Source organism: Molossus molossus, unplaced genomic scaffold (assembly GCF_014108415.1).
Source record: "Molossus molossus isolate mMolMol1 unplaced genomic scaffold, mMolMol1.p scaffold_m16_p_16, whole genome shotgun sequence".
NCBI classification, from domain to species: Eukaryota; Metazoa; Chordata; class Mammalia; order Chiroptera; family Molossidae; genus Molossus; species Molossus molossus.
The window spans coordinates 68,744,040-68,764,669 of record NW_023425351.1 but is presented as its reverse complement, the minus strand read 5'-3'; the positions used below and the strand labels follow the sequence as shown (position 1 = coordinate 68,764,669).

The 20,630-nt window shown below is 57.4% G+C and overlaps 1 protein-coding gene across 1 annotated transcript in view; it reads right to left on the bottom strand.

Annotated features, from left to right (window-relative positions):
• Positions 1 to 20,401, bottom strand: part of TG (thyroglobulin) — a 183,715-nt gene extending 163,314 nt beyond the window's left edge. Inside the window, exons 1-11 of the mRNA XM_036263690.1 lie at positions 20,335 to 20,401; positions 18,931 to 19,039; positions 17,925 to 18,022; positions 16,644 to 16,847; positions 16,200 to 16,359; positions 9,729 to 9,835; positions 9,207 to 9,350; positions 8,891 to 9,076; positions 5,867 to 6,958; positions 4,669 to 5,256; positions 2,872 to 3,111 (exon numbers count right to left, since the gene is read on the bottom strand). Of these exons, the coding sequence (XP_036119583.1) occupies positions 2,872 to 3,111; positions 4,669 to 5,256; positions 5,867 to 6,958; positions 8,891 to 9,076; positions 9,207 to 9,350; positions 9,729 to 9,835; positions 16,200 to 16,359; positions 16,644 to 16,847; positions 17,925 to 18,022; positions 18,931 to 19,039; positions 20,335 to 20,401 (2,995 nt within the window). The remainder of the gene's footprint in view (positions 1 to 2,871; positions 3,112 to 4,668; positions 5,257 to 5,866; positions 6,959 to 8,890; positions 9,077 to 9,206; positions 9,351 to 9,728; positions 9,836 to 16,199; positions 16,360 to 16,643; positions 16,848 to 17,924; positions 18,023 to 18,930; positions 19,040 to 20,334) is intronic.
• Between the last annotated feature and the right edge of the window lie 229 nt (positions 20,402 to 20,630).

The following is a 20,630-nucleotide window of genomic DNA, read 5'->3' as shown; positions in this document are numbered from 1 at the left end:
TGTGCGGGTCTGTCCCTTCCGTGGTGGTACGGACACCCTGTGGTGCAAGGATCCAAGTTTATTGTGCATGTGGAGCAGTGTCTGTCTCATGGGAGGCACTCGACAAACAACCTGATGAGTGGAAGGGAATGTATGAGATGGGGAGGGAGGGAGGGAGAAGGGGCACCATCCAGAACACCCCAGGGTGCATGCGTCGGCTCTCCTCAGGCCTTCCTCCCAGCTCGCCACCTTCCAGAGAGGAGCTTTCCGGTCCCCAGAGCAGAGAGCTAACAGTGCTCCGGACGCCACCCCCCAGTCAGGACTCAGCGGAGGAGACCGGGATCCGCTTCGGTGCAGTGGACGGGACTCAGGAGTCTCGTAAGCTGCTGCCTGATTCCTGGCACGGTGGCATCTCTTGGCTGTGTGATCGTGAGCAACTTACCAACCTCTCTGAGCCTGAGTGTCCCCGTCGGTGAAATGGGTACAATACTAAACAGGGTAAGTCTGATATTTGTATCAAAGGAGCTTGACCACCAAGCTCATGCCAGGCACAGCTATGGGCGTCTCCTCCCACGCCCTCCGCCTGAGGACAGTGCTACCATATTCTGTTGGCCAAGGACACTCTGTGGCCCTCAGGCCCTTCTAGTCCTGGGCCACCCATCCTGAGGTCTGCACGCTCAGAGCTTCCTCTTCTCTGCGACCGAGGAGCCGCCACTTCTCGTCCGGAGGGATTCTGGGAGGCGAGCAGCCCTGCTGGGGTCTGCAGACACTTCCTCTGTCTGCAGCCCAGACGTGAAAACAACTCAGGCCGGAGTGGGCGGCTAAGTACACGGGATCTTCCTTAGCTCAACTTTGGAAGAAAATGCCATCACTGCCGTTCAACAAATAAATCTCCGGGGCACCGACAGCTTCCGGCTCCCTTCCCACACGTTCCTCCTTCACCCAGGTCGTCACAGCCGCCTGGACACAGCCCTGTCCTCCAGCCTGGGCTCACATCAGACCCTGTGCTGCGCAAAATGCAAAACAGCTGGTTTCCTGGCCGAAGCAGAAGTCCGCCGGCCTCGGCGGCCCAGAGGGAAGTGCCTGGGCCCCGGGCGGTGGGTGACGGAAGAGAAAACAGGAGGGCAGAAGGAGGAAGGATGCTTAGCCAACATGGCCTGGGCTGCTACGCTCTGCCGGGCACTGTGCCAGGCCCGGGACAGAAGGACCAATCAGACAAGAGGGAAGGCCTTGTCCTCCAGACCAGGATTGACTGGCGAAGGACGGAGCAGGAAACAGGTGGAACGTGGGAGGTCTCCGCTCACGGGGGGTTAGGAGAACAAAGGCCACAGAGCCACCCAGGTGGCAGCAGATGTCCCAGGCCTGGGACAGCACAGAGCTCCGGCCCACGGCAGCGGGCGCCTGTCTTCCCTCAGATGCGCAGGTGGTGTCGGGGGTGACTGCTCTGCTGTTCGGGCCCCAAGCCCAGAAAACCCCAGGCGAGGGTCAGCCGAGATCATGGACAAGGGCGGGGACTCGGACAGGCGTGGAGACAGGAACCTCTGTCCCTCTCAAGCTGGCCTGCGGTCAGTGAGAGAGCTGGAGGGGCATCGAACCCCTGGCCAGCAGGCTGCAGGCGGCGGAGGGAGAGCAGGGGCTCTGGGAGGAGACTGGCTGGGGGGTCAGCGGGCACAGAGGCTCTGCTGTATTTCACGGGGTGACCCTGGGCCTGTGACTTAACCTCAGTTTCCGCATTTGGAAAAAAAAAACCAGATGGTGATTATAGCATCCCTCTCACGGAACTGTTGGGGGGCCCGAGGCAAAGGCCTAGTCATCCCGCACACGAGTGCCCGGCCGGGGCAGGTGTCCAGGGAGCCAGAGCTGTTATTATGGGCTGGGGCTCTGTGGGCTCTCGAAGCTTCTGTCTCGGCCACGTGGCTTGTTTTTTGCGATCACCAGCAGATTCGATGAGCCCGCAAGTGGAAGGGCCCCAAACCAGCTGTTTCAGTAAGGAGGGCTCCTCTCCTCCGCCCTCGGAGGGAGGCTTCGGAAGCCGCTAAGAGGGACGTGGGCACTGGGGCTGGCGCACGTTTCAACAAGAGTCTTGGGCCTCATGGGGGCCGCGGGTGGCTCTGCTGGGGCTCTGGGGGCACCTTGGAGAGCTGTGCCCATCCCGGCTCGGCCTGGCACCACAAAACCCCTGCCTCTGCCCATCCCGGCTCGGCCTGGCACCACAAAACCCCTGCCTCTGCCCATCCCGGCTCGGCCTGGCACCACAAAACCCCTGCCTCTGCCCTCCCTGGCTCGGCCTGGCACCACAAAACCCCTGCCTCTGCCCATCCCGGCTCGGCCTGGCACCACAAAACCCCTGCCTCTGTCCTCCCCTGCTCGGCCTGGCACCACAAAACCCCTGCCTCTGCCCTCCCTGGCTCGGCCTGGCACCACAAAACCCCTGCCTCTGCCCTCCCTGGCTCGGCCTGGCACCACAAAACCCCTGCCTCTGCCCTCCCTGGCTCGGCCTGGCACCACAAAACCCCTGCCTCTGCCCTCCCTGGCTCGGCCTGGCACCACAAAACCCCTGCCTCGGCCCACCCCTGCTCGGCCTGGCACCACACACAACCCCTGCCTCTGCCCCTCCCTGGTCCGGCCTGGCACCACAAAACCCCTGCCTCTGCCCTCCCCTGGCTCGGCCTGGCACCACAAACACCCCTGCCTCTGCCCTCCCCTGCTCGGCCTGGCACCACAAAACCCCTGCCTCTGCCCTCCCTGGCTCGGCCTGGCACCACAAAACCCCTGCCTCGGCCCTCCCCGGAGCGCAGCGCCCGGGGAAACTGAGGCAGCGAAGCCCTGAAGAGCCTCTGTCCCAGCTTCTGCTTCCCCAGGAGCCGGAGGGGAACCGGGCAGGACACTCACTGGACTGAGCCGCCAGCCGCAGGGCGTAGTCTCTCCGGCTCAGAAACCGCTCCCAGAAAGTCTCCCGAGAAGGGGCGCCGGGGGGCAGGGCCAGCTCCTCGCGGGTCAGCAGGATTCCCTGGGCCGCTAAGAAACTCTCTCCCACGGGGAACCAAGAACGGTTGGACGCCAGGACCACCTCTGCCGTGTCCTTCATGAACCGCAGAACACGAAGCTTCGCTTCCTCGCAGGAGCTGGGACCTGGAGGGAGGGAGACGCTCAGACGGTGCGCCACCACCCAGGGCCCCCTTGGCCCCTCGGAAGTGCACACACGCGTGTGCACACGCGTGCACACACTGACGCCTCCGCTGTTTCCTTGGCACCAGCTCTTTCCACGGCCTGGAATGTTCTCTCTGCTCTGTCCCCCAGTCTCCCTCCCTCCACGCTGACGGGGGACCGGCCTGCTACGGGACAAGAGGAGTCGTAGCAAACGTCAGCTGCAGGCACCGTGCTGTGCTCTGTGCTCAATCTACGTGACTTGGAGGGTCAGCCCATCTCTACCACTCGACGTTTTCCTGGGGGACCCTCGTCGCGGGGTCTCAGACCATTCGAAACGCCCAGGGCATGACGGCTGTCACCACATTCCTGTCACCAGTCAAGCCCACTGGCTGTTAACGCTAAACCGTGGCGAAGGTCGAAGTGGTCTGGCCGCCGTGACCCGGAAAGTTGGGGCCGTGCTGCACACTGCCTGTGACGAACGGGCAGAGTTCACTGGACGGGGCCGCTGTCCTGTGCCTGTCACATCAGCAACACTGGCCAGAGCCTGGCTTGACAGTGACAGCGTGGACGCTGTCTGGCTGTGGGGTCAAACCGCTGCTGTCTACGGGGTAATTGGCATTTTGATTGGACCGAGTCAGCCTCGTCCTGCATACGCCTCACACACCACAGCTTTCTCACGGGTCCCCTGTCCCCACCCGGACCTCGGGCCTCGCTCACGGCCCTCCTGGTGGTCCCTCTGTTCAAGCGAGAGGCCGTTGGCAGGCCGAGCTCCTGGGGTCCCCGGCACCTAGCAGGGCTCTGTGAGCCACGAGCCCGTCAGACAGGTGGTGGCTAAGGGAGCAATGCACCTGACGGGAGAGGGGGCGGAAGCAGCAGCCACAGGGGTAAGAGCCAAGTCACGTCCACTTCCCAGCCACCCCCAGGCCCACAGAGGGCGTTGTAAACAGAAGACGTCCAGCTAAGATCTGAGCACCGACGTAAATAATTATACGGACACTTAATAACCAACCACGTTAACTTGGTCAACCCTGCCCAGGCTGACGTGGGGAAATCACGTCCCTCCCATGAGCCGCAGTGCTCTGCACGGGATGTCTGTGTCCCCCCGAAATGTATGTGCTGACGCCCCAACCCCCCGTGTGATGGTATTTGGAGGCGGGGCCTTGGGGAGGTGACGAGGGTTAGATGAGGCCGTGCGGGTGGGGGCCTCGTGGCGGGATTGGCGTCTGTGGAAGAGGAAGAGACCAGAGCTCGCTCCGCCCTGCGGGTCCTCAGCCAGAAGGCGGCCATCGCGAGCCTGGGGGACAGCTCTCGCTAGGAACCCCACCTGCCTGCACCTTGACCTTGGACGGCCAGCCTCCAGAACCGTGGGAAAGAATGTCTGCTGGCTAAGGCCCCCGGGCAAGCGTGTTGCCATAGCAGCCCAAGCCGACAGGCATCGCGTTTCCTCCGCCGCAGGTGGAAGGGATGTACTTGGCCATTTCTACAGGTAATGCCCGCCCTTCCAGTGCGCAAGTGCATGTCTTCCCACGCTCTACTCACAAGCTGGGAGCTGGCCTGGCTCGGCCCGGGTTCCCTCCAGCTCCTGCCCAGCTTCGTCCACACACCAGCAGGTCCGAAGGTCGAAGTGTGCCAGAGGGGTGCTGAAGTCGGAGTAGGGCCCTGGGTACCGGTCGAGCTGCCCACTGAGGACCCGCCAGAAGACGTAGGGCTCCAGGAGGACATTCTCTCCAGCCTGGGTCCGGTTCCCTTCCCACACCGCCGGTGGGACATCCTGGAGAGAAGGGTACCTTGCCAACCCCGGGAAGACGCCCTGTTGGCCAGCCTCATACAAACTTTGAATAAAGTCACGGAAGCTTCTAGAGGCGGCTTCCCTGTAGCTCGTGATCTTCATTAGCAGGTTGGCAGCGGTCAGCTCCTGGCCACCACTGTTCTGAGCCCTCCACCTCTCGTACCACTCGAAGGCCTGCTCGGGGGGCCCGTCACACTGCACACGACTCCACCGGCCGCCGGCGCTGCAGTGCGGGATGGAGATGCTGGAGAGAGCGGGCGGCGCGCTGGGATTGGCGACCAGGGTCCGCACGGACCGCAGGAAGGCTTGCTCGGCCTGCAGCTGGCAGGGGGTGGGGCCTGGGAGGAACGTGAGCAAGCGTGTCAGGCTCAGGACTTGAGTGCACACAGAGACCAAGACGGAAGCTCTGAATTGTCCTAACTCGATCTAAAACCCCAGACAAGGCCCTGGCCGGTTTGGCTCAGCGGTTAGAGCGTCAGCCTGCGGTCCAGAGAGACCCGGGTTCGGTTCCCGCTAAGGGCATATATCTCGGTTGCAGTTTGTCCCCGGCCCTGGTTGGGTCGTGTGGGTGGCAACCACTCGATGTGTCCCTTTCATGTCGATGTTTCTCTCTCTCTCTCTCCCTCCCACTCTATCTGAACAAAATATAAAAAAAAAAAAAATGTCCTCGGGTGAGGATAAAAAAAAATAAAACCCCAGACAAGCATAGGCCGCACATTTGACCCCCTCCCTAAGCAGGCAGTGCGGAGACCCGCTGTGGCCAACACTGCAGACGCGGTTAGCACTGTCAAGACTTTTCCGGATGATTTATAAATCAACCAGAACATTTTGCCGTGAACAGAATTTTGAGATTCAGCTAGGACCGCATTTTTTTTTTTTTTCTGTAATGCATTGTATCAAGGCCCCGAAATAGAATCAGAGTGAAGGTTGGACACCCGACAGACTCACATTGCCGGGGTTGCCCCGGTGCGCTTGGACTGCCAGGAACAGCCCGACCCTCGGCGTCGACGCAGTAGCACTCGGCGTTGAAGCCCTGGACAGGTGAGAAGTGCCCCTGGCTGGTACACGAAGGCACAAACAGACTGGAGCCTGCAGCCTGGCTGCCCGAGAGGCTCTGCATTCGAGCTCTTTGCTTTTCACACTCTGTCGGGCACCTGGGCCGGCCACCTCTCACCCTGGAGCCGGGCAGTTCTTTGCCCTGGGAGTCCACACACCAGCACTCTCCAGCAAAGCACTGGACCTCCTCGTAGCTTCCTTCAGCCGTGCATGACGGGACAAAAAGGCTGCCGGGTGTCAGCTCACAACCCTGGGAGCTGAGCACCATTTCCATCACGTCACCTAAATCCCCGGCTATGTCTTCCGGCACAGAAATGGCATGTTGCAGGAACAGAAGGAATTCTGGAAGGTCCAGGAGAGAAGCGAGAGATTTCAGGGCATTTTGGTTCTCTTGTAAGTTAATTTCAAAGCCAAAGCTGCCCACAATCGTTTTATTCATAGCCCTGCCCTTCTTAGTGGCTCCCAGTATTTCCACAGCAGGATCCAAACCCAGCCCCGCAGAGAGGGGCTTGGCTAGATCAACAGGTCCTCCTCCATTCTGGAAGTCTGGGAGGCCAAGTTGCTGGTAAAACTGACTGAAGTTGAAGGTCCCTCTTGTGCCAAGAGCTCCAGACAAGTTAAACTGGCCAACATTCACCAGAAATTTCCCTCCAAAGAGGTTTTGCTGGAGTCGCTTTGGGTTGGTCGTAAACTGAAGGGCGAGACGAGCTAGCTCTCGGGAAGGAAAAATCCCACGGATGGCATCTGGGAGGAGACTCCCTGAGGTGGAAAGCTGTTGATCCCGCCCTTCGACCATGGGGCGGAGGATCCCCGAGTCCACAAAGAGCTCCCTGATCGAGGATGGGCAGGGCGTAGCCAGTCTGGCTCCTCTTGGAGAGACCTGTCTTTCCGAGGACACGCCCTGGAGGCTGAAGAAGCCCGAGGGCCCGAAGTAGAGTCTGGACAGGGCCCGCCGCCTCTCGGAGGTACAAGCCTGGTCTCCAGCTGCAGGGAAGAGCCAACAGGAAACATGTTAGCATCATCACTCTGCTAGTGAGATGTCAAAAACTCAATCCAGGGCCCCTACGCTACGTACCTTTTTCCTCTGTGTCTTTTTGTTTGTGGCTTTTGTTCTGAGCCACGGCCACGGAGGCCTCTTTGGGGAATGGGTTTTCCAGCTGACATGCCTTCCTCTCCTGGCTTTCACTAGCGACCCCCTTCTAAGGCAAGGCTCGGAGACATAGCCCGCTTTCTGAAAACCCCACCGCACACAGGCACCCACATACCGGCTTGATGATGTCCCCCCCCCCTCATTACTCATGTCCACCCGGAGCCTCAGCATGTGACCTTATTTGGAAAGAGGGTCTTTGCAGATACGATTAGTTACAGTGAAGTCATAGTGGATCAGAGTGGGCCCTGAATCCAAGGACTGGTGTCTGGATGAGAGGGCCTCGTGATAGCGTGGGCACACATACAGGGAAGAAGCCACGGGAGGGCAGAGGCAGGGATGCAGCCAGCTGTAAGCCAAGGAATCCCCCGACCCCACCAGACGCCAGGATGGGCCCGGAAGGGGGCGTCCCTGGAGCCCTAGAGAGAGCGCAGCCCTGCGGACACCTTGATTTCAGACTTGCAGCCTCCAGCACTACGGAAGACCAGTTCCTGTTGTTTTGAGCCCCCCAGAGCGTGGTGCTTGTGCCAGCAGCGAGCACACCAACGCAGTCCTGTGGTTAATGCAGTGTGGTTTCCCAGCATCCTCTCCTCCGAGCCCTCGTGGACCGGACGCTTCATTACTCGCTTGGGGGGCATCCTCGTTCTTCCTTGTGGGCAGTCTATTCCTGGCTAACTGGTTTATGATCTCTTTGAGGACAGAAAGCATACTTTCCATGCTATTAGTGTTTCCTATAAGAAATATTTTTCCTATGGTGTAATATAGATTATTACATGTCATAGGAAATATGACATTTTCTATAATAATATAATATGATGCCTATTTGGTAAACACACTTAGCACATTCTTCTAGGTTTCTAGAGGTTTCCTTGAAATTACTAATTAAATAACGATTGACTCAGGCCAGGTCATTCTATCCGAAGACCCCGGGTTGACTGCAATCCCGTCTAGAAAAATCATTCTGAATTCAAATTCCAGTGTCCCGGTTACCTACGTGAATGCAAAGACGCTCTACTTTCCCCCCTGAAACGGTAACTGTCCGAGGTTTGCAACCACCCAGCACCCCAACTCTTTGGAATAATTCTTTCCCCTCCGTTCGCAAGGATGCCAAAAAGAGAGCCAGCCAATTTTCCTCCGTCGCCAGGCGACCGAGGAGGAAGGGGAACATGTGGTCAGAGGGGTGGGGGGAGGCTGGCCGCGGACATCCCCCCGAGGCCTGGCGCCCCCGGATGGCTTTACGGAAAGGCGCGGAGGAATCAAGCCGACTGCCTTCCAAATGAAGAGCACCGCCCTTCCATCGTGTGTAGTGTTACCACGGCAAAAAAAAATAAAAATCAGATATTGGTTCCATGTGGCGTTTGTTTCTACAGAAACAGGCTGGAAAGGAGGAAAAGGAGAAGTGTGTGACCCGTGCGTTGGACAGCACTCTTGGTTGTAACGGGGAAACCCTAGCTTTTCATTCCCACCTGGACATTGGGGGGTGCCTGTTCGGAGGGTTTTCGTAGAATTACTATGTAATTGCACCTCCGGTGAAGGCAGAACTTGACGTGTTTCCTTTTCTGTGCCCTGGGTATTCGCCGAGCTCCTGGGGAAGAAGCTGGGTCTGACCCAGGAGGACCGCATTAGGAGTTAATGAGGAGAGGGAGTTGGTCCCGTCCACTGGAAGGGCCTGTGCGGTAGGAGAACGCACGGGTCCTGGACGGCTGGTCGGGAGAAACAAAGTAACTGGACCTGAGGAGACCAAAGGGAGCCCAGGATCGGAAACGCACCACAGGGCAGCGACGCGTCCGGCCGCCGTGTTCCGGGGACCTCCTTCCCCTGGGCGTCCACGCACCAGCACGGTCCTCCCCGCTGGCACTGGGCCACCTGGTAGTCCCCACCTCCACGGCAGCTCGGGACGTAGGGGTGGCCGAGGTTGGTGGCTGTGAACCGCTCCACTTCACACTTTGTGGGGCCTGGGAGAAACCCACGGTAAAGGGGAGCCGGTCACCACACCCGGTGCGCTCAGAGCACACGTTCTGCCTGCTGGTGACGGTCACCCCAGTCCCCCGCCCCGTTTCGCTGGAGCCCCAGGGCCTTCCTCACATCGGAACCTGCCGGAGAGGGCGAGGCGGACTGCCAGGAACCGTCTCTGCAGGATCCGGTACAGGGCGGTCTCCACGAAGGTGGGAGCACGGTCCAGGCCGGCGAAAACGGTGTCATAGATCTCGTCCAGCAGCAGCTCCACGCCTGGGCAGAGACAGCAGGAGTCAGACCAAAAGCAGGACCTGATCTGGTACCGGAGGTAGGTGTTCAGAGGACCCGAGCTCCACCCACCCACCCCACCCCCAGCAGGTGTTCAGAGGACCCGAGCCCTCCCGGCATCACTGGGCATCGGCATCGGGTCTGAACCGTGTTCAATGGTTTCCCCAGTCAGGGCTGCTGGGCACGGCTGTGCCAGCTGCTCACAGCACAAGGAGCCCTGGAGGGAGGGCAGGCGGGAGGCTCAGAGCTGCACCCGGTAGAGGGCGCCTCTCTCCCAGGCACATCCACACGCCCTGGAGGAAGGTTTGCCGGCTTTGCAGGGAAGAAGGCCCAGGCTCCCCGGATGGCCCGAGGCGCCCTCACCTGTCTCAGCCAGCTCCCGCCCTTGGCTGTCAGCACAGTGACAGTACCCAGACACCTCGGGGAACCTGCTCCGGAAGGCGCTGAACGTCACAAAGGCCTCTGGAAACCTACAGGAGAGGGAGATGGATGGTCACCCCGAGCTCCTCCCGGAGAGAGAAACAAGTGTGGCCTCGTCTCATCCCGGCAAAAGGAGGGTGTCCTTTTTTTTTTTTTTTTTTATCTCCCGCCATTTGCTCCAGGCTTCCTGCCATCAATGTAAATTGGTTTTACCTGGCCCGAGGGAGCCTGTTTAAATAAAGCTGTGCTTTGCTGTCCTCTACTAATTAGCTGTTTTCCCCACTCCTGGCCCGACACCAACTTGTACCCAAGCCTGTGCCTCGTAGGGCAGGCAGGGCACAGGCCATGAACATCGCCTGGCGCGCTCCCGGACCGGAGTAGAACTCCGGAGACGAAAGGCCCGCCCCATTCGCTTACACACATGTGGTACGTGGCAGATGATCTCATTCGGGAGATCAAAGGACTTCAGAGCCCTTAGCAAGCTTTCAAGAACTTGCGAAGGAGCCAGATTCCCCTGCAGGAAATTCTCAGAAGGACATTTCGCAGCGCCATGGTTTGGAAAAACACGCAGAATCCCGACATCACTCACAAGGGTGAGGCGACCCTTTCCAAAGGTGGGGAGCAGTGCACCTAATGATGTCTGACCTGGCGGTGGCTACCGGGAGCTGACCGGCTGGGTCCCCATCCTGGGAGTCATCTGAGACGACAGTAAAGCCGCATCAAGGAGCCCTTCCCGTGGACAATGAGCCGCCGGATAGGAGCTGTGCAGCTCTCTGCAGCACTGAGAGGTCTGTTTTGTGTCCCATGTAGCTAGTTCCTGAGACCCAACCTACTGCGTTTCTACCCGAGTCTGCAAATAGATCCCCAAACTAGCAGTGACACTCTGACCCAAGAGCGTTCCACTGTTGCTGCGGAATTCAGTGTAGCAATCTACTGAAGCAACATTGTGTCAGACGATAGGAAAACCAAGGTCAGTTAGAGTCCAGCCAGTGCGGCTCAGTGGTTGAGCATCGACCCCTGCACCAAGAGGTCACCGGTTTGGTTCCCAGTCAGGACACATGCCCAGGTTATGGGCTCAATCCCCAGTGGGGGGGGGTGCAGGAGGCGGCCGATCAATGTTCTCTCTCATCGATGTCTCTATCGTTCTCTCCCTCTCCCTTCTTCTCTCTCTAAAATCAAAAAAGGAAAAAATCTTTAAAAAGTCAATTATAGTAACTCCCCTAAATGGATGTGTACATAACCTTATATAAAAAGGGTAGAATGCAAAATGACCTGTACACACACTGTGATTGATTGTAAATGAACTATATCAGGAGGCAAAACACACCAGGCAACAGTTATCCATTAATTTGAATGGAAATGAATATTTTTTTCAAAAGCCTAGGAAAGCACTACAGAATCATGGATTTTTTCCCATGTTGTCAATCTGTGATTGTGTACGTGAGTACGTAAAAAAAGACAATTACAGTACGTGAGTTATGCGTACAGAAACTACAAACTCACTCTGCCCGTTGCCACTGATTGAAGGAATATAATAAAAGCTCATTCATTGGAACCTAGGATAACTCAATTCTAAAAATACTGTTAGCAGTTATAAGAATTACTTTCACTTATTCAGCCGCTACTTTGTAAAAGACAATCCACAAAATGTTTAAAATCCACGGACTTGTTTAATTCACTGAACACTCCTAAAAGGAAGGTGGTATTTTTTGATCCCCATGTTCAAGGTTAAGAGGTAAGGCATGTTGACCACCGTCTTAAAATAGTGGCGGGTGGGAGCTCAGGGTCCAGTCCTGGTCTCAGGCTCCACGGGACACCTTTCTCTGCCAGTGGGGCTGCTCAGTGTGTGTTCGGTCGTGCCTGGGCTCGGCCCCATCTCCTGAAAGTCACGTGACTCTGCTCTGGTCGACATTCTTGTCTGCATGCTTGACCCCTAACTTGACCTAGACCTAACGATGCAGACATACCTGCTGATCAGCGCATTGAGGGCTCACCTTGCTGGTCGACGGTTCTGAAACCCACGTCAGGTGAGTCATGGGATGTCTACGTCACTCTAGTCCCGTGTTCTGCAGTTCACCCAAAGGCCCATCTCATGTCCTGTCCCGGGGCCAACGCAGCCAGCAGGGTCTTTGAGCCATTTTCATCCCATCACCTTAGGGTCAGAGTCCTTCTCTCCGGGTGTCTAGTCTTGTGAGCTGCCTGGCACCTGGCCCTCTCGGTGCTTTTTGCATGGACCTCACCCTCAGCGTACCCCCTGTCTTGCATATTGGAGGTCACCATGTCTTCGGCTGGAGGGAGGCCTTCCCATTCTCCTGGGGAGACCATCGAAGGCCAGCTACTGCCTCCCAGCCTCTCTAGGGCTGTCTTCCGCTCCTGCTGGGGTGGACACCTGTGCTGGCCTCTTCAGTCCCTCCTGGATTCAAGGACCTGGAGCCAGACACATCGGAATTCCAGTCCCTGCCTAACCACATGATTGCCACTGTTAATTCCTGCTAATAAAAGAACAGCCGGCGGCACGGGCTGAGGGAGCCGACTGCCCCACGCACTCTCTGTACTTATTCGATGTGCACAGTAACACCTGCGAAGCTCCGTTTCCTAAGTGAGGAAATTGGGGTTCAGGGTAAAGAGCTGATCGGTTCGAGATGACCCAGTCCACGCCCGATGCTCTTTCGACAATGGCAGCCAGTCAGGTGGACAGGCCACCACGTAAACAAAGCGGGGTGCCCAGAGGGCCCTGCCGGCTCTATGGTCAACCGTCAGTCCCGGCTCCGAATCTTCTTCGACGTCCTTCTCCTGAAATCCAATTCGGTGCACTCTGATTTCTGAACCAGTATCACCACCTAGGAACTCGGGACTTGTCCCCAGCACGTAACTGGCCGTCAGCGTGTGGGTCGGCTGCTTCCGCTATCTGTCGTCGTGGGCACTTGAGTGTCGCCCCGACGTGAGGGGCTCTGCCATGCCTTCAGCCTCCTCCTCACTGGGTTCCTCACCTTCCCTGCCAGCCCAAGAAAAGCCAAACTCACCCTAGCTTCTTCCTCTCCCTCACCCTCTCTCTCTATTCCTTTGCCGAGTTCTATGGGTTTCGCCTAGTAAATATTTCTCCAAACTCACTCCATCTCTCCACCCTCCTCTCCATCCCCTACTCTCAGCACCCACTCCGCCCTTCTCCAATCCCAGTCCTTTCTTTCTAAATTTAAGTTCAATGGTTATTAAGATATTCCCAACCCCCACCCCAGGCTTAAAATTCTTGGTGCAATATTGTGGAGGGACATATGTATTCTAAAGAAAGTACTCGGTGCTTCTCTCAACTCAAGTATAATGGGCCATGCTGTATTTTTTTTTATCTGGCAACCGTAGGTGCTAAGTCTAGACTTTCCACGTGGCCTCCAGGGCTCCTGCCACCCACGCCCAGTGGAGTCGCTGGGCCTGGCACTGCCCAGGTCTGCTTATCAGAAAATGCCTGAATATGGCTGAGCTTCCAGTAACCGGCTGCCTGACCCTTCCCATGACCTTCCTAAATCAAAATTCGCTCTGAGACATGCTCGCTTACAAAAAAGAAAGGATCCCATTTCAGCAGTAAATGTTTGTGTCTGTCTCAAACAATGGCTGCTGAATCCTGAACGTTTGCATTTAACTCGACTGCCCTCTTGTGGAAGGAGCTGGGAAGTGCGCCTCAAACTGGCTCCCACAAGGTTCTCTGATGCGGTACTGTAAGCATAGCTTGTAGGCCTACTGTGTGCAAGGCTCGGTGCCAGGCAGCTCTAGCAGGGGCTAAGTGTGCTTCTTAGGGCGAATCCTTAACCTCTGGTGTTTCAGACTCCTCATTGTATGCTAGAGACCATAATTGTCCATCCAATTATTTCTGTAAGATTTAAAGTGGGCTAAAAGATGTCAGATTCCCTGTATGCGGCACCCACTCATTTGAACCTAAGCTGAGCGCGCATTAGTTTGCATCAATGAGCATCAGTACAGCAGACTGTGGAGATTCTTATGTGCTCACAGGAGGCCATCCTCAGGGCCTGGGCGGGGGTGGGGAGAATCTCATCTACATTTGCTAAAGCTGGGCTATGCATCATAATTCCCTACAGATGCATAATAATTTACCATTTCACAGTGGCTTCGTAGACGAGGTTTCGTCGGACCTTCACCAAGCCCTAGCAAGCAGCACTTGGCTTCGTTTTATAGATGGGGTGACTGAGGCTCAGAGGAGGTAAGTGACTAGGCCACTTTGCCAAGCAGTGTCAGAATCCAAATGAGAGTCACAACAGCAAACGCTACGGGGCCAGGCAGGTAAGGCCGCCGGGTGGCGCAGGCAGGGCTCACAGCGACAGGACATGGAGGGTCCCTGCGCACTGGAGGGTGTGTGCTCCACCTAAAAGCAACCGTTCAGGGCCAGCGTCCTGGTGCTGCGGGAGAAGGCACACAGCCCCCACCGGGTTCTTCAGAATCAGGAATTCAGAATTGTGCATGTTAGGTCGAACAGATGCGATTGGTAATGTTCAACTAGTATCGCCTACACGAGCAGAAATTTCAGAGTTCGACTTAAAATCCCCCAATGTTTTAAGCATTATGCAGCTCAAACAAGCCCCATCTATGGGACAGGTCCCATTCACAGGCTGCTGGTCTGTGGCCCCTGGGGCACCGCCCCAAGGACACTTCTCTCACACAGGGAAAGAAACTGGCTCTTTGGAAGCCACATAAAAGCTCAGGTTCTCGCCCTGGCCGGTTTGGCTCAGCGGTTGGAGCGTCGGCCTGCGGTCCGGAGAGACCCGGGTTCGGTTCCCACTAAGGGCACGTACTTCGGTTGCAGTTTGTCCCCGGCCCTGGTTGGTCGTGCGGGTGGCAGCCACTCGATGTGTCCCTTCGCGTCGATGTTTCTCTCTCTCTCTCTTCCTCTCTCTCCCTCCCGCTCTCTCTGAACAAAAAAAAATGGAAAAATGTCCTCGGGTGAGGATAAAAAAAAAAAAAAAAAAAGCTCAGTTTCTCCAAGAGATTTCCTGTCAGTATTCTCAGCCTAATATTCTTATTTATTTTTACTGTGGTCTCCCTTATCCGTGGGGGATACGTTCCAAGACCCCCAGTGGCTGCCCGAAACCATAGAGAGTAGCAAACACTATCTATATACACTGTCTGTTCCTGCACATACCTGCCTATGATCAAGTTTAACTTATAAAGTAAGCAAGGAAGATATTAACCATAGCTGGTAATAAAATGGAACAATTGTAACAATGCACTGCAATAAAAGTTACATGGATGTGGTTTCTCGCTCACATCTAACTGTGCCGCCCTCACCTTCTCACTTAAGGGAAGCCCTTCCGGCTTCTCTGTGGCGGATCTGAATTCCACACACTGCTCTTGTGCTTTGGGACCATTAATAAATAAAATCGGGGCGGCTTGAACAGCGACACCACAACAGTGCGTCCATCTGATCACCAAGGTGGCTCCTGAGTGACTCAGGGCTAAGTCACGCCCCAAGCAGGTCTCTCAAGATGCCATCACAGGACTCAGAACATCGTGCAATTTAAAACGTATGAATCGTTTACGGCTGGAATTTTGCATTTCCTATTTTTGGACGGCGGTGGACCTCGGGCAACTGATACTGCGGATAAGGAGGGGCGGCCGTCCTCAGGACACTGCCGTTTTCCCTGCCCCCTGCGTCTGTGCGGGCCCTGTACCAGAATCAAGCGGCCACCCTGAAGAGCCAGGCGCTCTGGTGACCTGGGCCGAGATCCGTCCTGCATCTCCCTTTTGATGTTTGTCATTGACATCTTTAAATTGATTTCTAAGTACATGTATAGTCACAACTTACCCAGAAAAAGCATAAATACGGCCCTATCCGTGTTTTCCCTCACGGCCGATTCCCTTCTGCACAGCGGCGCCGGCCCGCAGGTCGCGGGGGACCCCACCCGGCACGTGGTATTTGTCTCGCTAGCACAGTCGTATACGCAGATAGGCACATAAAAGGGCCCTTTGCTTGTTTGTTTTCTGAAAACTAAGTCATTTCCTAGTATCTGCACCTGGTATCTTGTATCACGTCACCATAACATGCCACGGAGCCCTCCCCCGTCAACGGGAGCAATTTAACACATTCTGCTCGATGCTGCACGAATATCCAGGGTGGGCACCTCGGCCGCCCCGCACTCCGTTCCCGGCTTTCTGCCAGTGAAACCATGCAGTAGACACCCCTGTACATGTCCTCACATCCTGCTGTTTTCATCTCCATGGGCTGGCTGGGCCTCAGTGTTCATGCATTTTTAATTCCCTTAGCTGTTGCCAGCTTGCTTTGTTCAAAACACTGTCCCCCTTCGGATCGGCGTGTACGAGTCAGGCGTCCCTCAGCTCCCCGCAGGCCCAGGCCCTCCGCCTCGCAGCGCCCACCCGTGGCGAGCACCCGCATGCCCAGGCCTCCCTCACCTGTTGTAGCTGTGAACCAGGTCAAAGACCATCATGTCCGTGGTGTTGACAAACTTGCACTGGACAGGCAGAAAGTCGCCCTCCGGAGAACACTGGGGTGGCGACTTGTCCCCCACTCCGTGGAGCAGGCGGCGGTTCCTTATCTCGCAGCTTCTCGGACCTGAACATTGTCAAGGGAAGAGGTCACGTCCTGCGTGTGAACAGGTCCATGTGGTCTCAGGTGGAGACCCGCGCCAAGCGCGTGACAGCTGGGGACCAGACAGACCCAGGTCACCGAAACCCTGCTGATGTTTCTCAGGCGCAGCCAGTGAATACTGACCACACCACGTGGAAATATCGGGAGTGGGGAGATCTTCCTCAAATAAGATCTCTGTGCGGAGGACCGGGTTCTCGGCCTCCGGGTTACGTGGGGAAAGCTGCCCCCCCTCCTCAGGAGCTACTTACACCGCGTGGGCCTGCCCGGCTGGCGGGTCCCGTACACCTCCATCCCCTCGGTGTCCACACACCAGCACTGCTCCCGCCGCACGTCACACTGCACGGGCGCGTACTCCCCGGCGCCCTGACACTGCGGGACGTAGGAGGTGGCCGTGCTGTTGAGGTAGCCACTCAGCAGGACCTGCTGCCTGTGCAGCTGGCAGAAGGACAGACCTGGGGGCACCAGGAGCAGCGTCAGGCCTCGCCCAGGAGAACTCACACGACCTCCCGAGTGGGGAAGGTGGTCCTTCCCACCGCAGAGGTGGCCACCAGGCTGATGCCCAGTGAGCTGGGGGCAGCTGGGGACCAGCGTGCCAAGGGTCCCCCTTTCTCCCAAGACTCCTCCAGTGTCCTGCAGCCAGAGTCAGGGCAGACCAGGCTCCGTCCTGCCCATCAGCTCTGGACGCCCCATCGCCCTGGTGTGAAGGGAGTGCAGGCCTGGCTGCTAACAGGGCTTGTCCGAGTCCCCGCCCCCACGTGCTTGCTGTGCCGCCCTGGGGAAGTCGCTTCACCTCTCTGTGCCTCATGCTCCTTATCTGTAGACGTGAAAATGCCCCTGCTTCCTCAGCTGATGGACTGGTGACATTATGCTGAATAGGCGCGGACTGCCTGGGGTTCCCCCGTGTGGAGCCCTCACATGGCCCGCAGGCCTGGCCCACCTGCCCAGGGGTACTCAGCCGGATGTGGGGAGCCCCTGCCCCTAGGCCGGCCAGGCTGGCCCTGGGACACCAGCCCCCAAAACACAGCCCCTCAAAGGGTCGCTTGGTTCTAGGCTCAACAATTTCACCGTTTAAAGGTGACCCGCTTAACTTGATCTTTGTTTTAGGCTGAACGATGACATGATCCGAATAGGACTGTTCCTTTGACCATTCAGCACGATCGTCATGGTAACGGGAAGTGAGCTGAGTGTCAGTCCCGGAAACACTTCGGGCGAGAAGAGCAGCTCTCTGGGTCAGAGCCCTTCAGTGTCTGCTCAGCCTGGCGACCTCAGCGCCAGCCCAGGCCCGGCCCATGGGGGACTCTGAAACTACCTGCTCAACAGGTGACCCGACTGTCCCATTTGATTTTCACAGGGGTCCTGCCGGACACAGGGCCTTGTGTGCAGGACTCAGCTTGGCGCCCAGAGGAAGAACCCGCAGCCCATAGGGACACGGCCGGGTCACATGCCAAGCCCCGCGCTCTTTCCCAGATGTGTGTGGCCCTAGCAAGGCGCCCCTCCCATGGGACACCCGCCCCCCCTCCTCCACGTACATGAGGCGGGCCGCCCAGGCTGCCTGCTGCCAGGCACTTCGCTGCCGTCGGCCCACACACACCAGCAGGCGCGGCCGTCATTCCGACACTGGATGGTCCTGTGGCAGGAGAGGCACAGACAGGCACGGTTACCTTCCCTCTGCCCTCCCCGCCCTCCAAGCTGTCATGATGCACAGGACACAGGACGGAGAGGTTGGGGCGGCAGGGCGGGGGCTTGGGGAAGGAAAGTGCTTTTCTGCAAGAGCTAAGCCCTGCAGCCCAGCCCACAGGCCCCGTGCAAATGCCCCTCCTGTGTGATGCCTCAGCCACCGGGAGGCTGCAGACGGTGAAGGCAGGGCCCTCCGACGTGGGCCAGGGGTGGGGACACCTCGCGGGGGGATCAGAGAGCGGGGCCTTGGTGGCAGTGACCCCGGGAAGTACATGTGTGGGTTTCCAGCAGCAGTGACTGCACGGAGGCTGGCAGGGTGACTGGGTGTCACGAGAGTGGTTCCGGGTGGAGAGGAGGGTGGATGGAAACTGCAAGAGGCCGGAGCCAGGGGAGGTGGGCCGTCCCGCCCCTCCCCCACCCGGAACTCCCAGGGACCCTGCAGGCCTGGACGGGAGGTGCTGGCCCAGCTCACGGCAGGGCAGCTGAAGCCCTTTCGGAGGGAGCTCTCGCTGGGGAGGCAGCAGCATGTAGCCCAGCGGTGGCCTCTGCCTGTGACCGGGGGCCAGCTTCTGCTCCCCCACCTCCGACTTCTCAAAAGGACAAGAGGGGGAAGGCGGCCACCAAAACAGGGATCAGTCCATCCTTTGCACCTTTTGTTAGAAGTTTGGGCGCAGAAGGGAGGGATGCCCTTGGTCCTGGCCCTGGGTGAGACTCTCCAGTGCTGATGAGCCTGGGGGACCGAGAGGCGGGCACCTCCTGATGTCAGGGCCACATCTCAGCAGAGGGGGAGAGCGAAGGGCACAGCACCGGGGAGAGGGGAACGAGGGACCCACGCGTGTCGTGGCTGGCGGAACCTACTGGAAGCTGCCGTCCTCCGTGCACTGGGGGACGTAGTCCACCCGCTCCTGAAAGGCCTCTTCCCGCTGCAGCTCGCAGGGACGAAGAGGCTGGGTGTCCACCTGGTATTCTGCAGAGGGAAGCGGCTCGTCAGAGTAGTGTGGCCCGGGTCCCGGAACAAAGACGGGACCCCTGAGGCACAGACCCTTCTGGGTCCTGTTTCCAGCATCCTCGCTAACCTTTAGGTTCCGACCTGCAGTTTGCAACTATCCACACTTTGCTGAGGATGACAGTAGCTCATTTCATTCCCCGCACACTCCTGGGTGGGGTGGAGAGAACGGGCTCTCCATCAGTTTAGGTGACATGATGGGACAGTGAAAGTGACCTGCTCAAGGTCACACAGATGGCAAGGGAAGGACTCAGAACAAACCCTCGGACTGTACGTCCCCAAAGCTGTGGTTGGGTTAGGTCAGAACACCATGAAGGGGATGTTCCCCAACTTCTCAAGCCCTCCCTGAAAACAGAGCGCCTTCCTGGCACAGAGTAGAAATGCAAATTAGCCTGGCCGGTGTGGTTCAGGGGGTGAGCGTTGACCCATGCACCAAAAAGTCACCAGTTCGATTCCCGGTCAGGTCACATGCCCAGGTTGTGGGCCTGATCCCCAGTGGGGGGCATGCAGGAGGCAGTCAATCGATGTTCTCACTCATCGATGTTTCTATCTCTCCTCTCACTTCCTCTCTCTCTCTCTCGCTCTCTCTCCCCCTTCCTCTCTCTCTAAAATCAATTAAAAATTTTTTTTAATATTAAAAAAAAGAAATACAAATTAACGTAATAAGTTGCACATGTCTTATTTGCATCGCGAGCACATGAAGTATGCAGGGCCCTACTCGGAGATGCGACCGTGTCAGAAGGTAAGTGCTGTCCACTTCCTTTACGAGGGAGCTGCAGCTTAGACTTTCGGTCACACGGTAGGTGGCTGAGCCATGAACAGTACGTGTCTATTTTCGCTCCACAGGTCGATTTTTCCCCTACCTGCTGACCACTCAAAGATGGGATCCCTTAAGCATCTCATGGCTCACTAGGCCTTGAGATAGCTAAGAAAATCTAATTTAAAAAACAACATCGATGTCAAAAAAGTACTAACAGTGCGGGATGCCAGGAGTTGGGATTAAATTAGGAAGATCTGGTTTCCCATCTCCTGTCCACCAGTCACTAGCTCTGTGACCTCAGACAACTCAGTCCACCTCTCAGAACCTCTGTCTCTCCATCTGGAAAGGGAAGAGCAAATAACCTACCTGGGGACATTGTGGGGATTAAATGAGTTCATAGATGTTCAAAGGCCCTGGGGTAGAGCCTGGCTAACTGGAGCTCTGGCCTGAGAGCTCCCTCCTCCCCCTACTGCATGGCCCTGGGCTAGGAACTTACCAAAGATGTTGGCCAACACCAGACAGGCTGAGCCCAGCAGACTGAGGACCCACGGGGCCAGCGCCATTGTCCCGGGCCCTTCTGGTGACGAAGGGATCGAGCACTCCGGCCCCAGGGCTGGGCCAGGCGGCTTTATGGAGCTGCTAGGTCACACCCCTTCCACGGGCACTCGGGAAAGCAGCCCGCCCTGTTTTCTCTGCTGGTCACAAGGGCTCCCCTACCTGCGTCTGCTCCCTGAGGACACTCGTGTGGCCAGTGGGCAGGAAAGTCTTGCTGAGGATATGGGGGAGCAGAAT